The 22,528-nt window shown below is 39.6% G+C and overlaps 1 protein-coding gene across 1 annotated transcript in view; it reads left to right on the top strand.

Annotated features, from left to right (window-relative positions):
* PLD5 (phospholipase D family member 5) overlaps positions 1–22,528 on the top strand; it is a 316,875-nt gene that overhangs the window by 133,660 nt on the left and 160,687 nt on the right. The window contains exon 2 of the mRNA XM_040967871.1: positions 9,529–9,665. Coding sequence (XP_040823805.1) covers positions 9,529–9,665 — 137 coding nt within the window. The remainder of the gene's footprint in view (positions 1–9,528; positions 9,666–22,528) is intronic.

Raw genomic sequence — 22,528 nt, forward strand, 5'->3', positions numbered from 1 at the left:
TGATCCAAAGCCGGAAACCAGGAACCTCTTCCGGGTCTCCCACATGAGTGCAGGGTCCCAAGGCTTTGGGCATCTTTGACTGCTTTCCCAGGCCACAAGCAGGGAGCTGGATGGGAAGTGGGGCCGCCGGGATTAGAACTGGCGCCCATATGGGATCCCAGCGCATTCAAGACAAAGACTTTAGCCTCTAGGCCATGGCGCCAAGCCAATTCCTTTATTTTTTGTAATAAGATGTTTTGAATTTACTTTATAATCACAGGCGTAATGCACCACTAAACAAGGTTGAACAAGTAAAAAACAGACAGCTATTCCTTAGGAACTTAGATAAGGGTTATAAAAATAATCAAATCATAAGATGTCAGTTTCACTGTTACACCTTTTTATGCATTCTGTATCAACTACAACAAATTAAAAAATGGTATCTGTTTCTTGAGACTAACTTATTTCACTTAAACATAATGGTTTCCAGTTGCATCCATTGTGTTTTAAATGACAGAATTTCATTCTTTTTGTGGCTAATTCCGTCATGCGTGTGTATAACACAGACACGCATGTGCTTTTATCTAGTTGTCATTTGATGGATATCTGGGTTGGTTCAGTTGTCTTAGCTGTTATGAACTGAACAGTTATACACCTCATTGAGGCACTCATTTGCACTTAATTCATGATAGTTATCCTGGGCATTTTTTCATGTGCGTGTTGGCCATGCGTTATTTTATCCTTTCAAAAATGCCTGTTCATGACTCCTGATATTATGTATGTTTTTTGTTTATTCTGTGATTTTAATATTCTTTTCATCCTAATAATTTTGTGTTTGATTTGCTCTCATTTTTCTTATGCATTGTTAAATCTTTTGCTTGATGCCTTTTCAATTTCTTGATGTAGATGCTGATTGCTCTAAACTTCCCTCTTAACATTGTTTTTGTTGTATCCCATACATAGATATGTTGTGCTGTCATCTTCATTTGCTTCAAGGATTTTAAAAATTTCTTCAATGACCCTCTCTCCTTTCAGGAGTATATTATTCAGTCTCCATGCTTTTACATACATTCTGGAATTTTCAAGTTATTATTTTTCAGTTTGATTTCTTTTTTTCTCAGAAAAGATGTATGGTATGATTTAATTTAAAAGCAAGTTGCTGAGCCTTGCTACATAGCCTAGCAAATGGTCTTTCCTAGAGAATGTTCCATGAAATGTTGAAGAGAATTTTATGTTTTGCACCTGTGGGATGAAGTGTTCTTTGGATCACAGTATCAGTTAGTCAGTAATACAAGTAAGTTGGTTACTTTTTCTTGATTTTTGTTTTTTTGGTCTACTTGGTCTGTCCATTGATGAATATTGAGTGTTATAAAGTCTCCCTTTGTTATTTTGGAGTCTGTGTCTCCCTTAAATCATTAACATTGGTTTTAAGTAGTTGGGAGTTCTAGCATTAGATTCATATGTATTTATTATAGTCACATTTTATGTTGATTTTCTCTCAATAATTACATCATGACATTCTTAGTCTCTTAATGGTCTTAGTCTTAATATCTATTTGGTCTGATACTAAGGTACCTGCTCCTGCTAGTTTTATATTTCCATCCACATAGAGTATCTTCCTCCACCCATTCAATTTGTGTCTGTGTGTTCTTTGGTATGGTGCGTTTCTTCTGGGTGGCAGATTGGTGGATCGTCCTGTTTAATCTGTTCACTCTATATCCTCAGTTGGAGAGTTTAGTTCATTTACTTGCAAAATTATTAGTACTAGGTAATGACCTGAGCTTTTGTTTTTCTACAAATATTCCTTTTGTTTGTTTTGGATGTCCTTTGTGCTATTACTAACAGCTTTTCTTCCTCCTTACTCTTTGACGATGTGGTTATCTTTCTCTGCTTCCATATATTGTGCATCCCTATCTATCATTTATAAGGCTGGCCACATAGTAACGAATTCTTTCAATTTTGGCTTGTTTCAACTTCATTTAGAATTAATAGCTTCACTGGGCCTATATTCTGGGCTGACAGTTTGTTTTTGTTTTTGTTTTAAGGACTTGGGTTTTATATCTCCATCCTCTCTAACTGGAGATTTTTTTTAAGGGTAATCTAGTGTCTTGTGCACATTTTAGGATCTCTCCTTTGTGTTATTTTTGTGCTTCTTGAATATCTATTTATGCAATTTAGGTAAATTTTATGTTATTTCACTGAGTAAGCTTTCTAAGTGGCTGAAGTGGCCACAGCTGAGCTGATCTAAAGCCAGGAGCTTCTTCTGGGGCTTCCCACAGGGATACAGGGTCCCAAGGATTTGGGCCATCCCTTACTGCTTGCCCAGAGCACAAGCAGGGAGCTGGATTGGAAATGTGGCAGCCAGCCCATGGGGTGCCCAGCCCATATGGATCTCAGTGCTTGCAAGGGGAGGATTAGCCAATCAGGCCATTGCACCAAGCCCATTTTTCTGTATGTATTACCCAGGTAATATCTTCCTTGTACTCGCTTGAATCCCCATGTATTGTAAACATTTTTCTATTCTGTGCATTTGTAACAGCAGTTCTTCCTGGCCCTGTGGGTGAGGGTGAGAGATTTATTCAACTTGTTCCTTTCAGGTGTTTATTCTCAGATTATAGGTGGTTTCTTCATATGTGTGTTATGGTGAAGACTCAGGGAGACCTTAAGATTTCTAGAGCTTGCCTTTCCTCTTTCTGATGAACTCCTCTCCCTAGTACTCTATTTTGCTAACTCTAGATGGTTTGATCTTTCTAAAAATTCTGCTTTCTCTTGTCAACTTAAAGGGATTGCTGAACTCATTTAGGATTCTCCTTTTCTGTGACAGGACATTTAAACTCCTCCAGTATGAATCTGCTATTAAGTAGTGTACCTTGAACTGCACTGGGAGCAGAGTCCCTCAAAGAAAGGTGACAAGAAGAGAAAAATCCCAAGGTGGAACCCTAAGAAGTACAAAATATATGTAGGAAATTGAATAATAACTCTGCTACAAGGATTTCCAGGGACAAGATCCTTATGTAGTATGTAGTCTAGATTTTCTGACAAGCTTCTGTAGTGCAGCCAGTATCCAGGAATTTAGTAAGTCACGAGGTAAGATTACTTTGATTCTTCTGTTTGACCTGTTTTCCCTGAGCACATTCCTGACAACCCAAGATACTAGTGCGTCTGAAATCATAGGAAAGTTGGAGGCTCACAAAGCTCAGGGCCAAGTATTCACCCTTAAATTCCACACTAATGACTCACTTGGCATCCCTTAGCTCAAAGGTCATGATGATAATGACGATGATGTTATAAGTAGAAAATTAAGAACTTTTGAAGACCAAAATTAAATACCAAGACTTTCTCCAACTGGATTGGTCACTTTGATCCGCTCACAAAACTGTCTCTGAACCCTAGTTTGTACAACACATATTCTTTGAAAAATATTTGTATCAGAACTTCCAGTTTTGAAAGTATAGAGAACTGTATGCATAAAATGTGTTTTGGAATTTAGTTATGATTTTGTTTTTTTTAATCATCATGATAAATGATGAAAAAGAAATCATTTTAATTTTGGTTACCTTTGCACGTTTACAGTTTATCTTTTAATGGCTTGTTAAATTGAATAAAAACCCAGGTTTGAAATACAGGAGGGGCCTTCCAAGTGTTCATGGGAATGCAATTATGATAAAACTACACATAGACTTTAAAAAGCTTTTTAAATTCTAAAATAACATCTCTTCATTCACTTACATAAACTTTTTTTCCAAAAAATTATTTATTTGAAAAACAGTGTTACAGACAGGGAGAGACAGAGATCTTCATCTGCTGGTTCACTCCCCATATGGCCACGGTGGCCTGAGCTGTGCTGGTCCAAAGCCAGAGTTTCATAGCTTCACTCAGGGATTTGTCAACAGTACAGGAGCTCAATTACGTGGGCCAGTTTCCTTGGCTTTCCTAGGCACATTAGCAGGGAGCTAGATCAGAAGTGAAGCAGCTGTAATATGAACCAACACTGCAGGAGGCAACTTTACTCACTATGCCATAGTGCCAGCCCCTCATTTACATAAGCTTTTTAAAGCTTTTTAAAATTTATTTGACAGTGAGAAGGACTGACGAGAAGAGTTCTCATCTGTTGATCCACTCCCCAAATGTCTGCAACATCTAGGAATTAGGAACTCAATCTTGATTTCCCGTATGAGTGGTGGTGTTCGAACCACCAGAAACATCCCCATTGCTTCCCAAGACTCCCAGGAAGTCGCAGGGACTCAAACCCCAGGATGCTGGGTCAGGAGACAGGCATCCAAACCACCAGGCAAGGCACCTGTCCCTCCACAGAATCTTTGAACTGCCCTTGTGTAGCTCCTCTAACTTTTAAATTTAATTATCTCTCTGTTGGTGAAGATCACTCTGTTGGTGGAAATCTCTCTATTTCTGTACTTGAGATAAAATGTATTCTGGAATGGTATCACATTAAAGTATTTTGAATGTGATCACAATTAAATTTACTTCTTGACCAAAAAAAGCAATTCTTTTTAGACTGTATGTAAATAGAGGTGGAAAATAGTCATTGATTGACACTAGATAATAACATTTCGAATTCTATTTGCTGTTAATAGGCAGAATTCCTATAAGCTTACAGTCAGGTTTATAGGTACTTAAAATCTTATTTCCCTTAATTTAATTCAAGAAAAGCAAAGTGTAGTTTGAACTGCTTTCTGAAATCATCTGTTAAGAATTTGAAATTGAATGGATCTCTTAGTAACCTGGAGATGGGTCTCATTTATGTCTCTGCTATTGTTTGAACAGAATCTCTCTCTCTTGATGAGCTGGAAAGTAAATGAGAATAAAGAAAATGGTGATATGAATTTCTACTGTGGCAGGATGCTGTTTCAAGGAGTCATTTAAAAATGAATAAATTCTAGTTCAGCTATTCATAGCAGAATGTAATAGATAAATTAAGAGAAGTTAATGGAAATATGTGAAAGCTTTTGCATTAAAGTGATTCCAGTAGCACAGAGATTAGCCACAGGTTTCCTTCACTGCTTTATCAAAGTATTCAAAACACTGAGAAACAAATTCATGTGGTTATAGCCTGAGCATTTAGTTTCATTAAAATTCACCCGTTGAGTACCTTGACTACCTGGGATGATACTTTCAAGCTGCTTCTTCAGGATGCTTTTAGGAAACATTGAATGGTGATGCCCTGTTTCTGCTGCACTCACGTATGTGCTTATCATAGTTTGAACCTGTCAAAGTCTTTTTCTTAGTTTCCATTTACAGTTTTTAGTGAAACATGAATAAAACACATGTTTAATCATCTCTTCTGGTTGCCCAAAACTTTTAGAATAAAGGAGACTGTGATGTGATGGAATAGTATGCAAAAATTCAAAAATTTCCTTTTAAAGAATGTTGAATGACTTTAATGATGATTAAGTGAAAAAATAGAATATAGAAACTTATATAAAGGATTATTCAGTTTTATCAGAGTTTTAGGGAGAGAGAGTACAGTAAGGAGCTGGAACAAAAGTTAAGGACGTTGTACCTGAATAGAAGTATGAGTGAACTTTTATGAGTGAACTTTTACATACTCTGTGTGTTTTTTTTAAATACTTAATATTTTCTGATTTTCTAGTAATAAATGCCAGGAGAAAATGCATCCAGGATTAAAATAAAAAAGCACTATTTAAAATTGGTTTTGGATGGACTTCAGGGGACAGCAGGTGGAGGGAGAGGATTCAGTGTGGATGGAAGAGCAGAGCCTTTTTACTCAGTGTCTAGCTTTCCATGGCTTCAATTATGTTTTCAACTTTAGTCCAAAAATATTAAATGGGAAATTTCAAAAAGAAACAATTCACCAGTCTGAAAGTGTGCCCCATTTGTTTAGTGGGATGAAATCTAATGGCCTCTCATTGTCCTACCGAGAACATGACTTAATCCTTTGACTGAAACATCTGTACTGTACATGCCACCCATTCTTACTGTACATGTAGTGGATGTGTTGGTCGTTAGATTGACTGTCATGCTTTCACAAGGTCTGTGTTCTAGTAATCCTGTGTAGAACCCCAACACCATATCACTGTGACTACATCGTTCATTTTACCACTTAGCTAAAGCATCATATCACACTATCACAGAAATGCTGAATATCATACAATAAGATCTTCTGAAAAAGACCAGTTTTGTATTTTGTATTATGAATTTTTATAATTGTCTTTGTTGATTATTTTTGTTACTCATTGTGCCAGATTTATGAAACTTTATCATATGTATGATGCAAAGAAAAGAAAAACCAGTACATAAAGTTTGCTATTGTCCATGGTTTCAGGCATTTCGTGAGGACTGGAACCTGCCTATCCACGGTTAAAGGGAGACTGGGTACTTCAGGGCTCATGTTCTCCAACTGTGGCCCCTAGAACAGTCAAATAAAAAGGTGGTTGGAATTTATCACAGATGTCCTCTCTCGTGCCTCACCGCTGACAGACTGTGTGAATTAGACCCTCGGAAGTGTAATGAGCAAACCCTATGGGGAGCTTGGATGTATAATGACGCTGCAAAAAAACAAAACAACAACAACAAAAAAACTGCTGCTTTACTCTGATGCTGAGCTTAGAGAGCAGTTTTTATTATAACAGAAAATGTCTTACATTTTTTCTGTATAGGACTCTCGTCCTGTGTTTGTGTGCCTCATTCTACCTGTCTTACGCATGCTGTCAGTGTTTGGGTTTTTCATTGGTCTTGTTCTTGTATTCGTCTGGTTTTTCCAAATAATCAAGGCACAGAACTGTTCAAAAAATACAATACTAACAACAGCAAAATTTCATTTAGTGCTGTTTTCCAAATACTCTTCTAAGTGATTATACTATCTCATTTAATTTTTCATAAGAACCCTAAAAATCGGTTATTACTCTTATCTCCACTTTACACAGAAGGAGGCTGAAGCCCAAGACTGAATAACTTGCTCACCTCCCAGCTCCAGGAAGTGGCAGAGTCCAAACAGATCCTGAAGCCTGAATCCTCCATCAGGACACTGGCTGCTTATTTCTCATACATTTAGGGAGGACTAGAGGATGAATGACAACTAAAGGCAAGACAAGTACATGATGTAGTCTGCTGACGTAAAGAAGGCCGCAGAAAGTGGTTACTGAATTTGCCTGTCTCTGGTGTAAGATGAGCTGTGAGAGCTACGGTCACCAAATTTAGAAGCAGACCCATTTTCAGGAAGGTCACAATTGAGTTGTTCGAGAAAAAATTGAGGTGACTGTATCCTGGAAAATTTGCTGCTTTAGTTTTCATTCCATTCATTTTTTGTTCTGTGTATAATAATTGTTTCTTGAACATTTTTGGTTTATCAGGCACTGTGCTGGTTTGCTGGGAGATAAAAACAGTCAAGTATAATTCATGTTTTAGGGATAACGCAGGTTTTTAGATAAAAGAACAAGTGGTTGTGTCTTCCTTTGCTTATACTCTCTTTATTGTGTGAGACAGGAGCGTGATGACAGACAGGAATGGAACTGAGGCTGTAAAGGGGGTTGAAACCTGAGTCAGGATTGGAGGACACAAAAGGAAGCATTCACTTGGGCTAACTGTTCATAATCACAGGAACACTGTTCCTTCCTAACTGATGGTACCTTCCTGTCATTTGCGGTCTGAGGCTTCCCCTTAACCAACCGGAGTCTGAGTTTGGGAGGTTGCTTGAATTTCTTGGGCATGATTTGACTATAGTGAGGAGGAGCAGGAGGATGGTAGGAGTCACTTTAACTGGTTCCATCAAGGTGAACTCTGTGTGTGCATGCATGCGCACATGTGTGCCATTACATGCTCATGCATACATATATATTTTCCATCACTGAGTGCATATGCTTGTTGCTCAGTCAAATCACATTCTTCAGTTTCCCTGAAAGCAACACTTAGCGGGTAGGCATTTAGTCTAGCAGTGAAGGTACCTACATCTTACATCAGAGTGCCTGGGTTCCATACCAGGCTCCAATTTCTGATTCCAGCTTCCTGCTAGTGCATAGGTTGGAAAGCAGTGATGATGGCCCAGTTAACTGAGTTCCTTCCACCCATATGTGAGGCTTGAATTGAAACCTCAATTCTGGGCTTCATCCTTCACCCAGCCCCCAGCCATTATGGCCATTTGAGGAACAATTCAGCAGTTGAGATCTCCACTTTCTATCTTCCTTCCTCCGATAAAATAAAATGAAAGTTGTTCAAATGTGGTTTTTAAAGAGTTATTTATTTTTATTGAAAGAGCAAATTTACAGAGAGAATGAGAGTCAGAAATATCTTCCATCTGCTGGTTGACTCCGAAAGTGGCTGCCAACAGCCAGAGTTGAACCAATCCAAAGCCAAGAGCTTCTTTCAGGTCTCCCATGCAGGTTCATGCCCTAAGGCGTTAGGCCATCCTTGACTGCTTTCCAGGACACAGAGAGCTGGATGGAAAGCGAAGCAACTGGGACATGAACTGGTGTCCATATGGAATACTGGCGTGTGCAAGGCGAGTATTAGCCACTAGGCTATAGTTCCAAGCCCCACACATATGTTTTTTAAATGCTTTTTCTTCTATCTCCATCTTATCTAAAAGAGAGAGAGAGAAAGAGAGAGATGTCTTAGTCCATTCAGTTTGCTATAATAAACTAGGTGACTTATAAAGCAGATATTTATTCCTCACAGTTCTGAAGACCAGGGAACCCACATTCAGAACAAGAGCAGTTTCAGTGTCTGGTAGGCACCCTCTTCCAAGTCCATAAAAGGTATCTTTTTGCTGCATCCTTGCATGGTAGAAGGGATGAGAAGTCTCTCTAGGGCTTCTTTTAAGGTTACCAATTTCATTCATGAGAACTCTACTCTGTGGAGTCTAATTGTTTTTCAAAAGACTCTACCTCTAATGCTGTCACCTTGAGGCTAAGATTTCAGTGTGTGGATCTGGGGGAAGACACCTGCATTTAGATCTTCAGATCCTAGAACAAAGAGACCAGACAAGCTTACTTGTCCCAGAGGTCATGGCTTCTGCCCCATTGTCATAGCCTTGTCTTCTGTCACATCTATCCATGAGCCTATAAGAGACAGGGATGTCTGAATTTCTAACCCATGAGCCTAAAGACAATGGCATTATTCCCCTAGACTTCGGGATTATATTTATAAATAAAAATCCTATCATGGGTATGAATGTTGTTTATGCTTTAAAATGTTTTAGGATGAATGTATCTGTTGATTAATCCATGGTGCTGGCATGTGTGTTTCATTTTCATAATGAACTAATAGATCGTTCCAAACTTCTAGACTTTCTGGATTGCCTTTTATTAGGAAGACGACACTTGTTCAAAAGTCTAGATGCTGCCCTTGAATTATGGAACAGATTCTAGTCTAATTCAGTGGGATTTGATGGCTATATTGAAAGTAGGCAGAAAGGTTTGAGTACTTTTGTGCAGAGAGCATCTCTCCTCTAACAGAGGTAGAAGTAATTGTATTTCAAAGGATTCCTCGTGGAATTTCAGAATGTCGTCAGATCTTGGGTTTCGGACACGACAGCAGTACCACTTACTGTGCTCCCCTTTTCTCTCTTTCCAGTCCCAGCAGAAGTGCATCGTGATCTTTGCCTTGGTCTGCTGCTTTGCCATCCTCGTGGCCTTGATATTTTCAGCCGTGGACATTGTGGGAGAGGATGAGGATGGACTCTCAGAAAAAAATTGTCAAAATAAATGTCGGTAAGAGGTAACAAACAAAACTTCTCTTTTAGGGGGTGGGCAAGAAAGTCAAAGAGGGCGCTGGATAAGGCAGAGAGAAAAGACCATAAACATACGTGACCTTCTGTATTCTCTTTGACTCAAGTCACAGCATGGCTCTGACATACTACTTTTACACCAACGCAATAAATATCACCAGGGATTTGATTTGCTTTACGGTCTGGTCATGCTCTAAGCCTGAGGACCATTTCTGTGGACCTTAGTAGCTTATGGTTGGTTCCTTAAGAACCTGGCCAAGGTGGATATTGAAGTGTGCATAAAACATTGTGCTTATGGATTCATCCAATGGGAATTTTATAGAAGGTCCATTTCCCCTCCAGAGAATTTCCAACTTCAAGTTGGAGATAAAATTTGTCAGCATGTCTGAGAGAAACATGGACCTCCTCTGCCCCAGTTTAGTACAGCTTGGTTTTCAGATGGGACTGGCAACAGCTTTACCATTCTGTGTGCGATTCCCTCAGTCAAACTGATAGCATTACGTTGTGTCATTTCTAGTTAGCAGAGTCTTCCAAGTATGGTGTCAACACCATGCTTCTCTTCAACTCTTTCCTGAGTGGCTACATTTCCTCTCAAGCATGGGGGGGGGGTGGAGATTTGAAAAGTACAAAGGAGAGGGGATACAGATGTCTGTTTTTACATATGAATTGCTACAAAGCTTAAGTGAGACCACCCCATTTTAACAGTAATTATGAACTTGCAGTTGTTGCCTGTGGAAAGCATTCATCTAAGAACCTCACTTTTCTGGCTTGAAATCAATAGCAACCTAGTCACATGCATGTGAATTTTTACTCTGGATGTTTTAACTCAAGACTGAATGCTCTGGCACAGGGAATGCCCTGAAAAGACAATTGACTTTTTCTTTTAACCCATAATACATTATAGTCCAGTTACTAGGCAACAAATATTATCTACAGAATAGAGCATATGAGAACAAAAGCCATGTAGATTTTTATTTCTACCTGTTCTGAAGGTGTTCCATAAATGTATTTACTTCCCAGTCTGAATCTGGGAGAAAAATTATATAGGGGCTTTAGATGGATATAAAAAATGTATTGCTGTCATCTTCTGCCTGTCTCATTTCAAATGTAACTGTCCCTTTGGACGAGGACAGATGACACATATTTATTGAGAGTAAACAATCCATTTCTCTCTGTAACTTTAGCTTGTAATAAAAAAAAAAATGTTGGGAACTTTAAATGCAAACTCTAGCACCTAGAAACTAATTATATGGAGGTTGATCTGTAAAACAACTTCCTTAGGACAAAATATCTCAACTTTTCAATCAGTATTTTCAAGCATCAGTAGATTTCAATGAGAGAGTGAATCAAGTTTAGGATTATATTACTTTTCACTAAGGGGAGCTTCTTGAAGTTTTAGCTAAGTTACACAATTGGAATTTGGGTTTAGGTACTAGTTTCTCATTCAATAGCTAAATTGTGAACACTTAGCACTGCGTCTGTCTATAGGACATTTTAATTACTGTCCATTCTCTTGGTTGCCTTCTTGCTGAGTAATTGGTGCCTAGATGTTATCTCTGTGTTCAGCCACCTTTTCTAGAACTTGCAGCCCTCTGAATCTTTCTTCTGAAGCCTCCTTCCCATGCACTGTGCTTCTGTTCTCCAAGACAGTTCAGCAAGTGCCTCTTGTGCATCTGCATGGAGCTGGTATCTGGCTCCCCTCTTACTTGCAGCCCTAGCAGGTTTCTAGACCTCCTCCTCTCTCTGATGTACAGGGGGAGGGGGCTGGATAATTGGGATGCCTTATTATTCCAACCCAGGTCACAGAGGGTTTTTTTTAAACTGCCTTTTTTGAATTAAAATATGGTGTACAGAGGAAAGTGTGTTCCACTGTCCTTCATTTCTGGGCCCCTCCAGGTAGGAATGTTCCTGACAAAAAATGGAAACTGTTTGAAGATGCACTTGTGGTCCGTGTTGATGTAGACTGGTCGGAAAAGCTGTACTTCTGCCAAAGCTCCAGGGTTTCTCATTTCAATTTTAATATTTACATACAAGATTCCAATCTTTCTTGTCATAACCCCATCTCTTTCCTGGCATTATCCCCTCTACACTCCTTCCCAGACTTGACCTTACTATGGTGATAGCTAGATTGCATGATGCTCAACTGTCAGTTACTAGGTCCTGTACTTTGGTATAATTTTTCTCTTTATATTTTTGTCCTGTGGTGCCATTACCATAAAGAGTGCTTCTTGCTCCATTGGACCTTGCAGTTTACTTTGCAGTTAGGCTGCATTTATGTTTATGGCTCTCCTCACTCCTGAAGGATAAAAGAATATCTGACATTCTGGTGTCAATCTGCATCGTCTCCCTGTTTGACAGCTGATTCCCCTCAAATCTCCTTATCTGTTGTATTCTTTTCTAAAAATACTAACTGAACCCACTTTATTTCTACTAACCTTTCTGTAAAGATTTATTTATCTGAGAGGCAGGGTGATGGGTGAGGTGGGAGGAGTGAGCAAGAGAGCACATCTAGCTGCCCCGTTACTGATTCACCCCCTAAATGACAACTGTGATGTTTCCCATACATTGTAGTTCCAATGACCAACTGGAACATTAGAACTTACCTCCAAGTGAGGCTCACATGAGAACACTTGTGAGGAGTACCCACCCTTTCTGATGAGAAGCTCCAGTTTGGGTGCGTAGCCATGTTTCATTATCCACCCTGGAATGATCTACATTAGTCATTTTGGTTAATTGCCAATTAAGAGAGGCACTACCAGAAATGAACTTTTTTCCACCATACCCTTTCTTTTTTTTTAAAGATTTATTTTTGTTATTTTTTATTGGAAAGGCGGATATACAGAGAGGAGATACAGAGAGGAAGATCTTCCGTCCGATGATTCACTCCCCAAGTGAGCCGCAATGGGCCGATACCCTCTTCCGGGTCTCCCACGCGGGTGCAGGGTCCCAAAGCTTTGGGCCGTCCTCGACTGCTTTCCCGGGCCACAGGCAGGGAGCTGGAAGGGAAGCGGGGCTGCCGGGATTAGAACCGGCGCCCATATGGGATCCCGGGCGTGCAAGGCGAGGACCTTTAACCACTTGCGCCACCGTGCCGGGCCCCACCATACCCTTTCTAGATGCACATAGAATCAATCAGCAACCTGCTCTTTCTCTACCCGAAGCCCGATTTTCGTGACAGTGTGGGAATTCTATAAAATATCATTAAGAGGGATGAGTAAACATACAGTGTTGGGTGAGTTCATGGGCATGTGCTACCTGGTAATTATGGACATTCTCCTGTCCCTTTGCTCCTGAATCAGCCCTAGACCTGAGTCACTGTTGATCTGGTTTGGCTCTCTCTTAACCACAAACCTGCATATCCAGTTTGGTTTGCTCGCCAGGTCTGAAGCATGAAAAATATAGACCAATTCTATCTCTATCCTGTATTTATCCAAATATATCAAGTTCCCACTGTTCATGAACCCAAGAATTTTGAACCCAGTAATTTTCCTTTTCCCTAAAATGAGTGGGCCTATTTAATATTCTAAATTAGGTTGCCAATGCGTTAGTTACTACAAAAGGTTTTTTTTTGTTTGTTTTGTTTTTTTAATAAATAATAGCCCGGATCACCAAACTTTGGTCACTGAAAGTATGGCAGGAACTAAACTTATTTTGTAATATCCTGCCACTTTAAACACAGATGTTTTAAACTTTATTTGAAAGGCAGTAAAATAGGGGTGGATGGGAGCAGAAGCTCCTCATATGCTTTTTCACTTCCTGAGGCCTGAGATAGTAAGTATTGGGCTAGGCTAAAACTGGGAGCCAGGAACTCATGCTAAGCCTCCCCCCAGAGTATTAAGATCCAACTACGTGAGCCATCACCATATACCTCCCAGGATGCATGTTTGCAGGAAGTTGGCAAGGACCAGAACAAGGACTCAAACCAAGGCACAATGATTATAGGATGTGGGTGACCCAACCCATGGCCTAAGTCTATGCCAAGCATCACCCAGTTACAGACTTTATACATGCATTTTTTTTTTAATTTTCAAGTATTTCTTTAAAAAGAGCTGAGTTGTCAACTTTGTACTTTTCACATGTCCTGTTTCTAAATCTATTCCTTGGGTCAACTGTTTTCTTAAAATAAGAAACCAAATCTAAATATATGATCAAATCTGTGTTAGTAATTCAGTTGCAGTTTCAGGGTAGACATACATAATTTGAATTGTCATTACATGACATTCCAAAGAGTGTATTGAGAGATACTTGTATGCATTGATAATAATTTCCTGGTGTTTGTCTTGTTGTATTGTGTTCTCTGTGTTAACAGGCTCAGCCTACTCCACCAGACTTTAATCATTGTTTTCCCTTTTAATCCCCATATTGTCACTGTTTGGCAGGTAGAGCCTTGTCTTGTATTTTCTGACACTGTAGGAGATAGCTTTGAGCAATGTCGCTTTCTGGCAACACTCAATGCTACTTTAAATATTCTTGGTCTGAACATGGTATTATCTACTCTCCTGGAAAGTAGTTTTCAGAACCGGATTCTAAGGTCTTAGCCTGTCCCCTAAGGATAATGATGTTAGACACAATGATAATTAAGAAAGGAACTCTTGGAATTAAAATTGTAGGCAATATTTGATCTCCCTTCTGCCTTCTTTCCAGCATTTTAATATGTAAGAATATCAAGTGTAGGACCAGATTACCTGTGTTTGAATGTGGCAGTATCATTTAGGAGCTAGGCAGTGTTTAGCAGTTTCTCAATGTTAGTGCTATGTTTCCGTCTATATGAAATGAAGAAAATTATGACATATGATTTGAAAGGTTTCTTTAAGGACTATATGCTGTTGTTTAATAGTACCTGACATAATAAATGTTCAGTGCATGTTGACTATTGTTTTTATTAGGGCATATGAATTCAGTGTGTTTGTAGTTTCCCTTTGGCTAGTAATTTCATCTTACTTTGCTCCAAAATGAGGAAGAACTTGTAATGACTTTTCATCCTTTCCCTATTTTGTGATTTTTCCCTTTATATTAACTTTGAGCTTATACTGAGAGACCCAGCCTACTTTAGAGTGTTGCTCTCAAGTTTTTGAAGACTCAGTTTGGTTTTTGGCTGCTGCTTTGATACTTGAGCACATTTTTGACCAATGAGAAGCTCTGACCTATGCTTACTCCCATCCTCAAAGGAATACCAAAAAATTTTGAAAGCCAAGAGCACCCAGTACTACAAATGGATGTCTAATACACTAAAGAACTACTGCTGATGAAAATTAGAAGAAGACAAAACTGGATATTGATTTACATTTTCTGCTGGTTTCATGAGTGAACCGACAGTGAATTCATTTCCTGTCTCATTTTTCTTGGTGTGTTTTTCCTTTTTCCAATGCTGTCTCTTCTACAATGTTCTAGGATCTGATGAAAGAGATGAGCACTTATGTTTAATCCACTACACCGAACAAATAAGCCATCTGATCTTTTTTTTTTTAAGGTTTATTTATTTTTATTGGAAAGGCAGACTTAAAAAATCTTCCATCCACTGTTTTACTCCCTAAGTGGCTGCAACGGCCGGAGCTGAGCCAATCCAAAGCCAGGAGCCAGAAGCTTCTTCCCAGTCTCCCACATGGATAACTGGTCTCTAGGCTTTGGGCCATCCTCTATTGCTTTCTTAGGCCACAAGCAGGGAAACTGTATGGGAAGTGAAGCAGCCAGGACGTGAACCAGCACTCATATGGAATCCCGGTGCGTGCAAGGCAAAAGTTTAGCCACTGAGCAATTGTGCCAGGCCCTTGATCTGCTTCCTAATCTTTCTCTTGTAAATTCCCACTGCCACAGTGTGCATTCCCTGAGTCCCTGTGTTGGGATTACTTCAACTGGGAATATAACATTACCTAATACAACACCTTTGGTTTGCTTTCCAATTCAGAATCCCTAAATCCCTAAATATCTTCACTTGTCTTTCCTTCTCTCATTTTGTTTTGGAGGGAGGGGCTGTCCCTTGATCTTGCCAAACAAACCCTTCTACCTAAATGCTTAGCTCCTGTGAGAGTAAATAAGACTGGCCACATGAGAAAAGCAGAGGGTGTTTTCTGTTTTTGCCATGGCTTAATGTTTCAGCTGTTTCAAGCGCTGATGGAGGCGTGGGAGAGGTGTGCAGTGAAGAAAAATAAACAGAACCTGCTGTCTGCTCTCGATTAACCACTCTTGTAGGGGCTTGGGCTGTGCTGCCTCAGTCTTATTCTATTCTTCATCGTTTCCTCTTTCTACAAATGTGAGACCATTTCCATAACAGTAGTTTCTGGTGGTGCTAAAGCCTTATGTTTCTTTCGTTGGATTCTCCAAGTCCCTAAAAAGAAAGAACTGATCTGTTTTTATGTCTAATATGGCATCTCATACATCACTATATAGCTACTTTTGAAAGTTTACAATCATTTGCAAGTAAAGCAAAGTATAGCACATCGAAATAGTACTATCCAGTGAAATAATATGCATTAGTTAGAACAATTTATTCTTCTACAGGAGAACGTATTTTGGAGGCAGTATCTGGAGATTATGAAAAAAGAGGCTGAGGTTTATAGAGCAGATTCCTAAAAACTCATGGAAAGAAGTTAAAGTTACTGAGAAATTGCTAAAATGAATTTATGATAATCTGACATTATCATTTTCTTTGCAATTAGCATTAGCTTTAAATAATTGTGAATAAAAGATAAAACTGTTTCTACATGTTACCAGAAATGCCCGGTGGGTTCTTTCCTCAGCTTAGTATAGAAATAAAAAGCCAGGAATCTGTTGCAAATAGAAAAGTTTATTTGCGAAGGGACCAGGAGAGCAGGGAAGGGAAGGAAGGGGAAGCACCTCCAGAAAGGAAACCTGAAGGTGGGGGTGCCTCTGGAAAGGGGAGGGAGAGAGAGACACCAAAGGTTTGAGGAAGGGTCTTGGGGTTTTAAGCCTTCCTTGACCCCTCCTTGTTGGGCGGGGAATCTATAGGTGAGATGTTCCCCATTGGTGGTCTCTTAATTAGGAAATGGGTGGGCAGTTGTGGTGCCACCCACCTGAAGGGATGGCCAAGACCTCAGCAGGCCTGGATGGTCTCACTACATATTTATTTTTGTATATTTGAAGGGCAGAGTTACATAGAGAAAGAGAGAGATTCTGCATCTACTGATTTAACCCAAATGGCTTAACAGTCAGGCATTGGCCAGGCTGAAGCCAGGAGCCAGGAGCTTCTTCTGGGTCTCGGGGCCCAAAATCTTGGGCCTAATGCCAGCACCAAATAAAAAATCTGTTTTTATTTGGAAGGCAGATTTAGAGAGAGAAGAGCTAGAAAGAGAAGGTCTTTTATCCGCTGATCTACTCCCAAACTGAGACCATACCTGAATCTGAGCTAATCCAAAGCTGGTTGCCAAGAGCCTCTTCTAGGTCTCCCACATGTGTACAGGGTCCCAAGGACTCGAGTCACCCTTTGCTGCTTTCCCAAGCTGGATTGGAAGTGGAGCAGCTGGAACGAAAGTGGAGCAGCTGGAACATGAACCGGTACCCATATGGGATACTGGCACTGCAGGGATGAGGATTAGCTTGTTGACCCATTGTACCAGCCCCTGAAGGATTAGTTTTAAATGAAGGAAATGAGAAATTTCCAAATAAACATAATTACAGACACTTTTATGCTTCTTGCTGTGATTTCATACAAAATGGCATGTGCTTGTATTTCCATTTCAACATTTTGATGGAATTCAAGTTATCTAAACTATGAAAGATTTAACTAGCCCCAATACACAAAAAATGCAAAGTATATCTCCACAGCCCCAATATCAGATTACTTTTAAAAGAATGTTTAATTTTAACATTTAACGTTTAAAGCAGGGAATCTAAAAGCATGACATGTCCTGATGGTCTATAATTACTACTTGGGGAAGCAGCAGAAGCTAATTATTGCAAAGTTTTGATTTTAATGAAACTTAATATATGATTAATGATGTTGACATTTCCTGTTGCCAGGTTCATTCTCCAAAAAGATTATTTGAATTTGGGATGTATTTTTTTCCAAAAGTTCATTGAACCCTTATAGGGTTCATATCTGATTATCACCAATAGTGCTGGGAGCAGAAAGTGCCAGTGTGTTTACAGCACTTGCTGTAAAAGAGAGTTTTGAGAAAGGGTTGCTGAGAAAGAGGGTTTCTGTGCAACATTATTCTCATTGTATGGACAACAGCTTCACTCTTGACTGCAGGCAAAAGTGATATTCACTAGAGGGGTGGAATGGAGACAAAAATTAAATAAAACCTAGATGTATTTGCCTGATGAACATTCTTACATTTTTGTTTATGTACCAGAACTTAGAAATTCTTTGTCATCAAGGTTTTAAGTTAAAGTATTGCTGTGACAACAAAGGCTATAATGACAAAATGAAGTTAACAGAAAGAAATCGAATGAGTTCAACTTCCAGAACTCTTAGCAGTTTGAAATTGAGAAGAGTTTGCAAATTTGGAGTGTTGTATTTAAGAATGGGGTCATGTTTCAGAGCACACACTTTAAACTGTGAATCTGAAAGATGTGGCTGCGAGCAATAGAGGAACCTTCAAAGCAATCTCCACTGTCAGTCCAAAGCTGGTCTTCAGAAATGACTCACATTTGAGGTTTCAGAACACAAAACTTAGCCTCAGAAGGCTTAGGGTCGACTTCACGTCTGTCCCTTCAAGCCTAGCCTTGATATTCTTATTTATTTATTGGTGACACTTTTCCTTTTATACTGTTATGAGACAAAACTCAGGCAACATACGTGCAGAACTTTGGAAGGTGCTTTCGAAAGTGAGGTATTACGTTAATATGATTTACTCATTTTAACCCAAATTTATAGTATCCAGAGTAATCATGCCATCTTTGATATAATCTACAGACTCATGATGCTGACAGTTTTGTAAAATTTTAGCAGTTGTAACAGAACTGTGCAAGAACCGGTTGAGAGACATTGGGGCCTTGGCCCACGCTAGTCAGTGGGTATCAGGTGCAGTGGAGAACCACATCCCATGGCATGCCCGACTTTGGCATTCAAGAGACCTGGGCATATCTTAGCTTGGTCCTCTGTTATGCCAACTTGGTTATATATACGTTTTTTAAGAGAAAATATTTCTTCATATAAAAATCAGAGTTACGGGCCCAGCACGGTGGCGCAAGTGGTTAAGGTCCTCGCCTTGCATGCCCCGGGATCCCATATGGGCGCCGGTTCTAATCCCGGCAGCCCCTCTTCCCTTCCAGCTCCCTGCCTATGGCTTGGGAAAGCAGTTGAGGACAGCCCGAAGCTTTGGGACCCTGCACCCGCGTGGGAGACCCAGAAGAGGTTCCTGGCTTCAGACCGGCATAGCATGGGCCGTTGCGCTCACTTGGGGAGTGAATCATCAGACTGAAGATCTTCCTCTCTGTCTCTCCTCTCTATATATCTGCCTTTCCAATTAAAAAATAATAAAAATAAATCTTTAAAAAAAATCAGTTACAGAGAGAGTGACAGAAATCTCCTATCCTTTGGTTTACTCCTCAAGAGGCTGCAACAGCCAGGGCTGAGCCAAGCTGAAGTTGCAAGGCAGGCACTTCATCCAGATCTCCCACAGGGATGGGAGGGACCTGAGGACTAGAGCTCTCTAATGCTGCTTTTCCCAGACCTTTAACAGAGAGATGAACCAACAGTGGAGCTTCCAGTACACAAGTGGCCACCAATATGGGATGCTGGTGTTGCATGTGGTGAGTTTACTCACTATGTCGCAAAGCTGGTTTGAAGTTGTCTTATTTCATGGTGGCAATAAGAGTACATATTACATTGTTTTATATTAAAAAATAAAGAGTGCAACTTGTTTGACTAAAAGGGAAAAAACATACGTAGATCAAAAGTCTCCATAAAAGTTAACCCATAAAATTAATCTTATATTTAATTTATCCGACTACACTTGCAGTAATATCCAAATACTCCTAGTACGTTTAAATCAATACTCTAATGTGTATAACTTTAAATGTGTGTCGATATATGTATATTTAGCTCTATTATATATAGATATGTAACCATTTTTTTACAAATGGGAAAATATAGACATGCTTTTATTCAATGAATAGGTTTATGTCTAAGACATGTCTATAATTGCATAATGGTCATTGTATGTATAGAATATAAGTTAAGTCCTGCATTGATTTGAAAAATTTTCCACATGTTTCTGAGCCCCGTCTATTTCTTCATCTGCAGTGTGCCTTTTCATGTTTGCATATGTTAGAGGTATGGTTTAATAGGGAATCAAAACATAGCAAAACATATCTGCAACCATTATAAGAAGCATAACAATAGTAACCAAGTAAATGACATCATAACATGGAAAAAATCTAATGTATTGGGACAGTATAATGATATTTTAGGGCTTTTCTTTTCCATTAAGTTAGAATTACTAAATTGTGAGAGGTATGCATCGGTAATTATTAATGTTTTCTTTTCATGGAACATTGAAAATTGATCACCTTGTGCATCTATAAAATGAACTTTCAGTATGATCACATTGCCTCAACATGGGCCAGGACTGTCCCTTATTATAAATGAAGCACTTTATTCTGAGCACTGTTTTGGAAATATTGCACACTGGGATGTTTAGTTTCCTGGCTATTATAATAGACGTTTGCTTTGCTTTATCATGCAATTCTCAGTGATTCTGACTAGTAACTGAAGTTAGAGGCAGCTGTTGTATCTTAATTTGGTGATGACATTATTCAGTCTCTATGCGCATTCTGGTCGTCAGTTCTTGCTAGGTAATGAATCCAGTGCTAAATTGCTCTGTGAGGATATCAGCTGAGTCACTACAGCCCCTCACAACACCTGCTCACAGAATACTGTGCCTCAGTCCACAGCCCCAGGCTTCTCTCTGGATGTTCCCATCTCAGACCTTTCCTAACAAGTTAGCAGTTGTTCCACTCCTATCCTCCTATCAGGACTGTGGTCCTGTAGACTTGGATGCTTGCCCTAGGACCCAGCAAAACAGAGACCGTTTCAGTGAACATGTCATTGAATATTGGTTATTTCCCTTGATTTTTACTACTCAAATAACAAAATGTCTGTTGCTCGATTTTGCAAAGCCTTTAAAGATATAAATACTTGTATTGCATTCTTCAGCCCAGAATTCCTCAGGACTTTTGGGCTGGGAGATTGTTTTACATATTCTGAGATCTGGAGGGAGTTCCTCTGCACAAACTTCTAGGAACATGAAATTCAAGTCTTTTTTGTTACCACCTCCATTGCCAACGGCTTTCCCGGGCGATTGCTGTCCACACAGCTTTCTTGGGAGTCCACCAGACTCTCCTGGGACTTGGTGCCTACTTATCTGTTGCCTGCTCTGATAGGCAGTCTTCCTTCCTGCCTCCATCCCTGGGATTTCTCCTGAGACATCCTGCAAGAGCAGTGTTCCTGCCGCCGTGAGGATCCCTGTGAGGTTACTGACGTGGGTGTTACCACACTGTGCAGAGCTGACCTCTGGTGGTGAACCCTGAGTATTGATGCGTCTAGTCATTTAACAGGTTTCCAAAGGAGTCTTGTTTACAAAATTTCTGTCTTGTTGCTTATTGAACGTGTAGACCATGACCACTTCCTGGTTTGGCTAAGTCCGTAATATTGTACTAAGCTGTATTGTGTCAGAATTATTTATGAATTTAGTAGTCTTTTCTGCATTGTTACATAAAGTAGGAAGCATAGTAGGAGATATTCTCACCCTCACCCCACCAGTGTTAGCAAATTAGGAATATTGGGCATAGGGCATTTTAGAGTTACAAAAACAACTGGCCTCAAATACCAGCTTGTTCCCAAAATAGTCTTAGATGAATGAGCATTGAGTTTGGACTTTGGTTTAATATTAATGAACGTTGAGTCAAGGGATATTTTAAATAATTCAAATCACTCACTTTATCTGTGAGTCAATATAGCCTGCAAATGTGATATTAAAAATTGACTATAATGTTTGGTATTTACTGTATCTCTTTTCAACTTCAGGCATTGGTAATTATACTCTCAAAGGCCCCAATTTTTAGTTTTCTCTTGGGAGTCGAGGCTTATTGGGAAGCTCCATTCAGAGGGCATGCTTTGGTTGATTTTGTTGTTGGCATCTTCATGATAGATGATATTGGCCAATCCTGCTCATGTCTAATTTTTTTGTTGTCCTTTTATCTGATTGAAGGAATTTGCCTCATTAATAAGACTTTGATAAATCAGGGAGCAATGACATTCATCCTTTTCATATATCGTCACTAAGTTTTCCTTTCGTGTTTAGACTCAAGGATGTCATGGAGCACAAAGTGTTTTTCCTTGAAAAAAATTTACTTATTTATTTTAAAAATGGTGTGACAGAATGAGAGAGAGAGAGAAGGGGGGGAGGGGGCTTCCCTCTGCTGACTCATTCTCCAGTGCCTGCAAAATTAGAGCTGGGCCAGGCCACAGATAGGAGTCCGGGATTCCATTAGGATCATCCGTGCATGTGGCAGAGTGCCCTAGTACTTAGGCCATCAGCTTCTTTCCTCCCAGGTGTATTAGCAGGAAACTGGATTAGAAACTGAATTACGAGTACTTACTCTGGCATTATGTTATGGGATGGGGTATTGCAAGCAGTGACTTAACCTCCTGTGCCACACACTAGGGTGCAGCGTCTTTTGCACCTGTCATTTAGTGCCTGTCAAGTGGTGTTCATTTAATTTGGTACAGTCAGAAACTTAAGCACTGAGACACCACATCTTATTCAGTGCACACTGTCTTCTGCTCTAGAGAATAAACCTGCTGGGATTGACAACTGTGTCTCAATTCTTGTTTATTTGGTAGCTAGCACAGTGCTGGTGCATGGCAAGTGCTGACATCAG

This window comes from Ochotona curzoniae, unplaced genomic scaffold (assembly GCF_017591425.1).
Source record: "Ochotona curzoniae isolate NIBS_2020 unplaced genomic scaffold, NIBS_Ocur_1.0 scaffold_4683, whole genome shotgun sequence".
NCBI classification, from domain to species: domain Eukaryota; kingdom Metazoa; phylum Chordata; class Mammalia; order Lagomorpha; family Ochotonidae; genus Ochotona; species Ochotona curzoniae.